This window comes from Sesamum indicum, linkage group LG11, assembly GCF_000512975.1.
Source record: "Sesamum indicum cultivar Zhongzhi No. 13 linkage group LG11, S_indicum_v1.0, whole genome shotgun sequence".
NCBI lineage: Eukaryota > Viridiplantae > Streptophyta > Magnoliopsida > Lamiales > Pedaliaceae > Sesamum > Sesamum indicum.
Window position 1 is genome coordinate 1,456,673 of NC_026155.1, and position 10,076 is coordinate 1,466,748.

The 10,076-nt window shown below is 39.3% G+C and overlaps 2 protein-coding genes across 3 annotated transcripts; one reads left to right on the forward strand and one right to left on the reverse strand.

Moving 5' to 3' along the window:
- On the forward strand, positions 566-1,893 carry LOC110012826 (uncharacterized mitochondrial protein AtMg00810-like). The gene is made up of 2 exons (XM_020697803.1): positions 566-741; positions 849-1,893. Exons 1-2 carry the CDS (start codon positions 566-568, stop codon positions 1,891-1,893), a joined length of 1,221 nt encoding a protein of 406 aa, XP_020553462.1.
- Positions 3,767-9,805, reverse strand: LOC105173189 (homeobox-leucine zipper protein ANTHOCYANINLESS 2). 2 transcript variants are annotated; one of them, XM_011094864.2, is made up of 9 exons: positions 8,540-9,805; positions 8,209-8,432; positions 8,004-8,121; positions 7,244-7,924; positions 7,032-7,133; positions 6,707-6,922; positions 5,444-5,618; positions 4,891-5,258; positions 3,767-4,281 (listed from the first exon to the last, which is right to left on the reverse strand). In XM_011094864.2, exons 1-9 carry the CDS (start codon positions 8,777-8,779, stop codon positions 3,898-3,900), a joined length of 2,508 nt encoding a protein of 835 aa, XP_011093166.1. In that variant the 5' UTR covers positions 8,780-9,805; the 3' UTR covers positions 3,767-3,897. The 2 variants fall into 2 exon arrangements, with proteins under 2 accessions (XP_011093166.1, XP_011093167.1); XM_011094865.2 differs by having other exon boundaries at positions 8,209-8,429; positions 8,540-9,803.

The window sequence follows — 10,076 nt, forward strand, 5'->3', positions numbered from 1 at the left end:
GTGTTCCATGAACATGTTTTTCCTTTATCTGGTACGCCAGAACCTATGTCTGTGTGTCCCCTACTTAAACCTGATCCCATCATTGATGAAGAAGAAGAAAGGGTTGTTACTGATATTTAGAGTGAGATAGAAAATACTATAGAACCTCATAGAATACACAAACCAGAAGGTCCAGTAGGATCAAAACTAAGCCCACTTGGATGAAGGATTTCATCTGTGGAAATACACATGATACTTGTTCACTTACTGATGTTGTTTTAACTCACAAGTATGGTTGCTTTGCGGATAGTCTATTATCTATTCAGGAACCAAAAAGCTTCTCTGAAGCTCAAAATAAGGCTTAATGGAGAGAAGCTATGCAGCAGGAAATCAATGCTCTTGAGAGGAATCAAACCTGGGAAATCTCATCATTGCCTCAAGGAAAGAGCACAGTGGGGTGTAAGTGGATTTATAAGGTTAAACTTAAACCTGATGGCTCACTAGAAAGGTGTAAAGCTAGGCTTATTGCCAAGGGTTACAGCCAAGTTGAGGGAGAAGATTAAGTGATTGCTTTGTACCTGTGGCAATGGTAGTCACTGTAAGACTCTTCCTAGCCTTGGCTGCAACTAAAAATTGGCCTTTACACCACTTTGATGTTAATAATGCCTTCCTCCATGGCACATTAGATGAAGAAATTTATATGGATGCTCCTGATGGATATAAAATTCCAATAAACAAAGTCTGCAAGTTGAAGAAATCCTTGTATGGATTAAAACAAGCACTAATGCAATGGAATTATGAATTCACTAATAAAATACTGATTATGGTTTCACACAATCTGAACATGGCCATTGCTTTTTAATCAAAAGGGATAATCTGGATTTCATTGCACTCTTAGTGTATGTTGATGACATTCTTGTCACAGCATCCACTGAAGATTTGATTCAACAAGTTAAGGCATATCTTCATGAGCTTTTTACTATAAAAGATTTCGGAAATGCTACCTACTTCCCAGGCCTAGAGATTGCAAGATCTCAAGAGGGTCTGATTGTTACCCAAAACAAGTACATCTCTGATATAATAAAAGGCACAGGCCTTGAAAAAGGCAGAATTCCTGTCACTCCTTTACCTACAGGTCTTAAGCTTAGTCCAGGAACAGGAGGAAAACTTAAGGATCCTGCTGTCTACAGAAGGTTGATAGGCAGATTGCTTTATCTTGGGTTCACCAGACCTGATATCTGCTATGCAGCTCAACAATTGAGCCAACATCTTCAACAAGCTAGCCAACAATATCTTGAAGCTGCAATGCACCTGGTGAGGTATTTAAAGGCCAATCCCTCATCAGGTCCATTCTTCCCCTCCAGCAACAATCTTAAGCTGAAGGCATATTGCGATGCAAACTGCGGGACTTGTCAGACAATAAGAAAATCTTTAACCGAGTTTTGTATATTCTTGGGTTATAGCCTCATCTCTTGGAAGACCAAGAAACAGACAACTGTGGCTAGATCATCTGCAGAGGCAGAATACAGGAGTATGGCCTCTACTACATGTGAGGTGACTTGGATAATGTATCTACTCAATCATTTAGGAATTCCAGTAGTAAAGCCTATTCCTTTTTTCTGTGAGAACAGGGTTGCAATACAAATTGCAACCAATCTGGTTTTCCACGAAAGAACTAAGCATCTTGAAATTGATTGTCATATAGTGAGGAACAAGTACAAAGATGGCACAATTCTACCAATATATGTTGTGTCCAAACAGCAGGTAGCTGACATTTTCACAAAGAATCTGACTAGTTCTAGTTTTACTTTCCGAAGGTCCAAGTTAGGCTTGGTTGTTGTCAACCCAAACTTAACTTGTGGGGGGAGTGTTGAAGCAAGAAATCATCTTGCAGCTACAGAAATTAAAGACTGAAGAAGGAGACAAGTGTGCAATGAAGAACGAAGAAGACATCAGGAGGAAAAAAGAGATAAAGTTGTTGTTTACTTAAAGAAGCGTGTTTTTGTAATAGCAATTTTTGTATCCATTAGTTAGTTATTTCTAAAACTGCTCTCTTCCTCTTTATAAATAGCTTGTACATACAGTTGCAGAACATAACAGAGAATTGTTCTCTTCTTTGATTCTTGAATAATACAGTTTTGATGGCTTACCTGTTTTTCTCTTTTCTTTGTTTCAAGAACTTCAACATATGACATAAAGTTTATATGTGCCATATTAAATAATAATTTTAATTTTAAAAAATATTATAATTTACTAAGTTGTTAATTAAATTTATTTTTATATAAAGTTTAAATATATAAATAAAAGTACCCCAATTTATTATTATCCAAAATAAACTGTATGATATTCATTAATAATTATAATATATGGCCAATTTTGAATATAAAATTGATAAAGTATTGAATATGAAATTAAATATATAAAAATTTTATAAATATATATATATATATATCAATTAAAAAAAAACTTGCAAGCTATTGAATAGAGAGAATTGAGTTTGAGCTCAACTCGTTTGCCAGCCGCTTGCTCCTGTCCACCCCACCGCCAGCACACTAAACCCTTTCCCTTCCCCTATCATCGGCCCCCCATCTAGCGATGCCCGTCGCTGCCCACACCCTTCTTTGGGAACCCTTTGTTCGAAAACCCTTTCCCTAAAATTCTTCCCCCGTCGTCTCCCCGCAGCAGTCCCTGGAACCCTCCCTCCGAACCCTATGCCCATGGCCGTTGTTGTCACATCGACAACCTCCACCTCCATCTACCATCCTTTCTCTCTCTCTCTCTCTCCCTCTATATATATATATATATATATATATATATATATATATATATATATATATATATATATATATCTCTCTCTCTCTCCCTCTATATATATATATATATATATATATATATATAAATATGTATATACTTATATATATAAGTATATATACATATAAAAATAAAACTATTTATATATTTATATAAAAATATTTCACATAAAAATATAATTTTAAATGCAAATCATTGATTTGAATTAAAATAACTTCTGGGCCCTTGATCTATTAACTAAATTTGCACCTTAGATATCTAACTGTTCTTAAATAAGGTTATATTTGTAATTTTATGATTTAAAAAAATAAAAACTAATAGAAAAGAGCGTGCAATTCACAAAATCGCATGAGGGGATAATTTGATTCATTTAGAAAAATATAAAGAGGTAATTTGATACTTCTTTTTTTTTTTACAGAAAGGTAATATGCGTATTTCGAATATTATAGGGGGTGACATGCATTTTTTTCTTAAATAAAGTAATATTGATATTTTGACATCATAAATTGATTATTTACTCAAATTAAAAAGTTACCACTATACTAGTTCCAACTTTCAAGTAAATTGGCATGTACACACAAACAAGAATTAAAGAAAATTGAAGTAAAAATCCAATATATATATAGCTATAACATAAAATCAAATTACCGAGTACCGACAAAGTGATCATGTCAAATTTAAAAAAGAAAAAAGAACTGTTCAACACACAAAAAAATGCTCCCGTACCTACTTGAGCCAACTCAAGGGTAATCCTAAGTCAATACCCGAACCACCACCGTCCCATTGCGCTAAGAACCACCACCACCATCATGTCATGGTGGCCGTAAGCTCTCATCACCATACAACGGTTGTTCTACATGCGGTTCGTTCTTGACTCACCACCCCCTAAATTACATGTCATTATACCTCAAGTAGATATACATTTTGAACATTACATCCAAGAACCCACCCCCCCACCCTTATTTAATTCTTGTACACACACAAATACAAAAGAGCATGATCAACCTCTAGTCACGTTAAATTCTGCTCTCAATTTATGAGCATGAAAATAAATTTTAAAAAAAAAGAAAAAAAAAAAAAGAAGATGCTAAGGTGGGCCCCACGAGATCAGCTCTCACATTGAAGAGCGGCCTTGATTTTCTGCACGGTGCATGATATCAGGTTGTTCACGGTCTCCACCGATTCCACTGTGAGCTTGGCGGTAGGCAAGCTGTTCACCAAGATTTGGAACGCAACGGTCAGCAACGACCCGCTAACCCTATGACCCGGCCCGCCGTTGCTGGTGGGCCCATCATCACCCCCTCGAGACCCGGGCCCATCAGGCACGATGGCGAATCCCGACGGGAGCAGGGCCACGTAGGCGGAATCGCCACCGTTCATCACCACGTGCATTGCCGGGATGTCGACTGGCGCGTACACCACAAGCGACCCCGCCGCGTCTATACATGTCTCCTGGAGTATCAGCATGCTGCTCTGGTTCGCGTTCATGGCCTGTCGGGTAGAATTACGGGATTAGCCCTCTAGTTGAATCAATCAGACGCCTGAGTCAACCCCACTGCCATGACTTTTCATGGAAATTGCCAAACGGTGCGGGACCCAGGGGGGCTGACTCATGATCTTGACAGGTATCATGTATTTGACTTTGCAGAATTTACTTAAGAGGTTTAAAATAAAGACACACCATTGGATCTCCAATGGGTTGTCTTCATGCATACTTCCAATTCCATTTTTGTCCTATATAATCATGTCCATTTTCACAATGATTGAGGGTACATGCGTCATTTACTATTCAGCTCTAATACATACTATCCTAAGGGAACTTCTAACCCATATCTAACCCGAATTAAGTATGACAATTGCAACACACGTGTTGTATGATTGATACACAATTTAAAAAAAAAAATAATCAATTACATGATAAGTGTATCACACTTATACTGTAATTGATTTGGTTCGATCAAAATTGATTTAAATAAAAAAATTTCATGTTCTCAGCTAATGTAAGTAAATTCTTACTATAATTTATTAGTACTATATTTTCTGCTACGTGATTGGTTACTAAATTAACGTAAGACTAAACGTATAGATATAAACACTTACACTTGCTCGTAGGAGCGAAACACAATTTCCATGATCTTGGCCTTTGGCTATGTGAGCCATCTCTTGCATCGGACCACCGTTTGAGAGGATGTCCCATTCACTTCTCAAATGTTCGTTTCGGAGGAAATCAAAAAGCCTCTGAGGGGTCACCGGAAGCCAAACAGAAGTGGCGGCGCTCAGTACAATGCCTGGCGGCTCCCCAGGGTCGTCCACACTCTTCCTAGTCATGACACGAACATCCTCATCCACATTCTCCGTGCGAAGTTTGTTCCATTTGTGAACGGTTGAGGCACAGACGCCCGCAAAGAAGTTGTTGGTCATGCGCTGGGCTAGCTTCAACATGCTCCTCCTCCCACCGGCAGTTATAGCTGCATGTGAATTTGATTCCAATTGATCAACGAGAAAATGTAAGGCTTTTTTCACATGATAAGATATGATTCTGGAATCGCTAAATCATAATAGGATGATGCGATACTGGCGTCTACATAATATGACGATTTTCAAGTGAGTTTGACGTCCATCTACTTAAGCAGCATTGTCTAGGATTTATTACCAGTATGATCTCTGGTGGGCACATTGGACGACATGAGGATGGCGAGACACTCGCACTGTCGTTGGAGAGTGGCCACCCACCGTTGAGCACCAAAGCCCATGCCAGCGCTTATCAACGACCTATACAAATGGTGAACCACACTCTCATCATATTCAGCATGTTCCACCCACGTAACCTGCACACCAAGTTAGAACGGTCAATTACTCGTCCCACAAAGCCCTTTATTTTACGTAATTTGAACAAGTATGGTCACATTATGCTTACACTAAGATCAAAATGTGTCTGGTAACAACATCAAGGTACCTAAATATTACCTAGTTGACTCAGAATTATTAAAACTATCAAAATAAGCACCATAATATATATTCACATGAATGATCATACCCCATGATGCCCAAAAAATATATATATGATCATGCCCCATAATCTTAATAAGAAATAATACTAAATTCCAAAATTGAGAGACATAAAATACTGGCTACAAGATTTCTTGGCACGAGGTGGGCTGTGACATCGAGATACGTACTAGAGTCTAGTCACTAATGTGGGGGATGGGGGGAGTTAGATGCTCACGTGACACCGAAATGTAGCCAGTCTCGGGGCTTTGACTACAGGTCCTTGGTTGAGTAAAAAAACCAACACATAATGAGGCTGGAACCAGATAATACACAGACAGTCATAACAAATATTAAAAAAACAGGCCATGGGAATAGAAACATCGATCAAATACTTAGTTTATTCTACCAAAGTTTGATGATTACGAGAATTTGCCTCTAAATCATATGAAATTAATGTGTCCCAAGGAGCGAATAATGGAGTAATAGAGCCTTCTATTCATTATATTACTCCGGTAAACCTCGATTATCCCACGTACGTTTTTACAATATTATAGTCCTTATATGATCTTAAGCAAGCTCGAATCTGATAATCCCACGTCAATATATATATATGTTTTGTGGCACGAGAAGCATCTTGTCGACGACTAATTAAGGATTAGTTTAGGAGATTGAGGTCAAATATCAGAGTCAAGTGGCTGTTAATTTCTTGATTCTTGAATATTATTTCTCAACTAATTGTCCTAAACTAAGGTCCAGAGGTGCAGTTGTTCCAACAAACATATTAAACACAAAAGGGTGAAAGGTACCAACCCTTGAGAGAGTCAATAAATGTAAGAAAAACTGTGTGCAATAAGTTATGAGCCAACAAAATAATGCATGCATACACGTATATATATACACTATTTGGGGAAGATGAAATTATTACCTTTGAATAGCCATTAGGCATGTCTTGAACAACGCAGCCGGAGGGGAGCCTCCGGCAGTTGGGGTACGTTGGGCTGCCACCGGAGGTTTCACGGATTGTGTCGATGGACACATCAACAACAGCCCAAACGCCCTCTGCGTGCTGTTTGCAAAACCGGAGGAAATTGACCTCTCTTACCGGAACCAATGGCGATAGAACTTGCAGCTCAGCATGCATCTAATGTGGCAAGAAAATGGTTAGTTTAGACCGTTTGTGTATATATATATATATGTGTGTGTGTGTGTGTGAAGTGCAGCAATACAAATTTGCAAGGACGTTTAATTACCAGCTGAAGGGCACCGTTCCTTGTTCCTCCCATACCATTTGATATCACGTCTGTGGTTGCGGTTCTTGCAATTATACATGGGAACATCTCTGCCCATTTGTTCTGTCAAAACATAAGCCAAACAAATTAAAACCTCAATCAATCATCATAATCAGACAGCGTCTTACATGAAATCTTCCAAGATCAAATCTTTACTTAAAAAAGGGACTAACCGAATCCATTAACGTCTCGACGAGAGCCAAACTATTGATGATAACCATACCAGTCTCCCTTGAGGCCTCAGTTACAAAGCCATTAGGCTTCATGCCGATGCAAGGAGTGCTAAAAGTTCTCACATATTCCTCGTGATTCAGTATTTCTCTCCCACCCTCGAAGCTCCTAAGCCAGAGGGCCTCGTCGGTCTGTGCCATTTTCACCAATTCGTCCATTGCTGCTAATGCAAGCTCCAGATACATAGATCTCTCAAGTGATCTCTCAATTGGGGCGATGTTCATAGTTGCTTTTGTCGGAGGCATCACCGGCAGAGAGCTACCATAATCAGTAGGGCCTAAAGGCAGCGTCGTAGGGATAACGGTGTTTAAGCCACCTCCGAATCCGTTGCTTCCAACTCCAAGTTCCAAGCTTGAATTAGGCATCGGAGGGGCTGCCAAAGACGAGACGGGGCGGCCTAAAAACTTGCCGGCAAGCGCACAAACACGATCAAGTTCGTCTTTTAGCCTCGCGTTCTCGATTCTGAGGTGTTGCTCCTCAAGGGATATTTCTCCGATCATGGCTGGGCCGCCGCAGTTGGTGCAGATGGGATTCCTCATGGCCTCCCTCATCGACATGTTTTCGGCTCGGAGCTTGTCGTTTTCTTGCCTGAGAATCGAGTTCTCGTGGCGTTCGAGTTGTGTCTGGTGCAATCAAGAACTCAGAATTTCGAAGAAAAACTCAGTCTTGAAGAGTTAAATATGATTTGGAATTTCATCATACCTTCATCTGAGTTCTTCTATTCTGAAACCAGAACTTGACTTGTCTAGTCTCCAGGCATAGCCTCTTGCTGAGCTCTAACCTTTGCTTTTCATCAGGATGGGGACATTCTTTGAACAGACTAAAAGAACATGAAAACAAAAACATAAGATTCAGACCAGACAGAAACAATCTTTTTGTAAGAAGATTTGAAGGTGTATGTACGTACGCTTCGAGTTCTTGGATTTGCTGAGGGGTGTGTCGGTGGTATCTTTTCTTCCTCGGAGGCTTATCTGAAGCATCTTGATCATCTCCAGAGGCACCCTCCATGTTATCACTCCCAGATCTGCTCTCATGCTCTTCATCTCTGCTTCTTCTTCCACCAACATTACTTGTCTCGTAATTCTCCCCCATTCTTGCCATCTCTCCTTGCCCCTCCATACTCGTTTGCTGCTAAACGAAAAAGAAATATATATATATTTATACATCATCCCCGTGTACATATAAATATAAATATATATATATATAGAGAGAGAGAGAGAGGAGAGAGAAAGGAGTACAAGAGCGAGAGAAAGGCCAGGTGAGTTGAACATGGGCTTGGTAGAGAGAGGCTGAGGAACAAGGCGAGGTTGAGCAATTGCACCAGTGGGCATATCGTTGTTGCTGTTGATATTTCCACTGGGATTTGTACCAATTGTGTTATTATTACTGCTGCTGTTGCTATAAGGTAAGTCGGCAACAATTCTTGCACCCCCACCACCACAAGAATTGTTATGATCAAGAAAATCCCCAAAATTCATGAAAAATTCGAAAGAAAAAAAAATTCTTCCTTTTTCGGTTCCCTTCTCACTAATTTTCCTTAACCACGAAGATTTACAAAAGCCACATTGAACCCACCAAGAATCTTGCTAGATCATGGACTGAATTCGGAGATATAAATGGTAGTATATATTCAGACACCACAAATTTAGTACTTTCAAGAAACGTTATCTATATATCAACAACACAAACGTTTTGCACACAGACACAGGAAAAATAGAACATAAGAAAAATGTTTGGACAAGAATCAAAAGAAGAAAAAGAAAAAAAAAAAGAGAAAAGAATAGAGAGGTAGAGGAGACACAAGGCCTGAATCCAAATGTCTCAAACTTCCTCTCTCTCTCTCTCTCTCCGCAAATGTTTGTACTGAGAGAAAGAAAGAGAAAGAAGGCAAGCAAAGGGAAACCCTTTTTCTGTTTTGCTGCTGCTTGGCTCTTCCTTCTCTATCCCTCTCTCCTCCCCTACACCGAAAAAAAAAAGTCCCTCTTTTCTCTCTCAAGAAACCCACTCTCTTCTCCGATGTTGAGATGAAGATAGCAAAAAGGGGTAGCCCGAAATGAAGAAAAAAGAAAAAACGACTCAAGAAAACCCTAGTTCCGAGGGCTTTTCCGTTATCCCAATATCTGCATGCTTGACTTGCAAAAAGCTAGTTCTCATGTCCTACAAAAGCTGAAAAACAAAAGAATTCTAGAGAGAGAAAACATCATGATTTGTATTTTCTTGTTTGCTCAGACTGTGAGAGAGAGAGAGAAGAAAAAGGCTAAAGTGAAGATAATACCCGCAATACTATGTGGAGTCTTGGAAGCCCACATATACATACAACCAAAACAACAGAAAGAGAGAGAGAGACTCAAAAAGGGCTCGGTTGACTCTCAACTCACACACACTACACACACTAATATAATAATAGAAAACCCTTTTCTCAAGCCTGTCTCGAGATTTTCTGCCTGAGTGTGACGGCAGTGAAAAACTGTGACCTTTTAACCCCGTCGTAAAAACCCTCTTTTTTTGTAATATGAAATCTGTTTTTTTCCTTTTCTCCCCCTTTTTACAGACTGTCTGTGTTCAGATCCCTGGAATTTTCTTCCATCCCTGTCCACATTCACACACACACACACGTACTATGTATATCTCTGGTTGGTCCACACCACACACATACTCATACTCCTTTCCATGTAATAAACGGTTGTGATTAATAATTACATGGAAAAATTATGATGATGCATTCATCAACACCATATTTCATCATCATCTCATGACACATCTCCATTCCTGATT

What these genes read in the sequence shown, in the direction of transcription:
- LOC105173189 (XM_011094864.2), bottom strand. Translation starts at nt 8,779, where the DNA reads ATGAATTTTGGGGATTTTCTTGATCATAACAATTCTTGTGGTGGTGGG. An exon ending in GGAACGGTGCCCTTCAGCTG is followed by an intron (nt 6,923 to 7,031) that starts GTAATTAAACGT and finishes TTGCCACATTAG; the next exon opens with ATGCATGCTGAGCTGCAAGT. An exon ending in GCCCACCAGAGATCATACTG is followed by an intron (nt 5,259 to 5,443) that starts GTAATAAATCCT and finishes ATTCACATGCAG; the next exon opens with CTATAACTGCCGGTGGGAGG.
- LOC110012826 (XM_020697803.1), top strand. Translation starts at nt 566, where the DNA reads ATGGTAGTCACTGTAAGACTCTTCCTAGCCTTGGCTGCAACTAAAAAT. An exon ending in TGCAAGTTGAAGAAATCCTT is followed by an intron (nt 742 to 848) that starts GTATGGATTAAA and finishes TTTAATCAAAAG; the next exon opens with GGATAATCTGGATTTCATTG.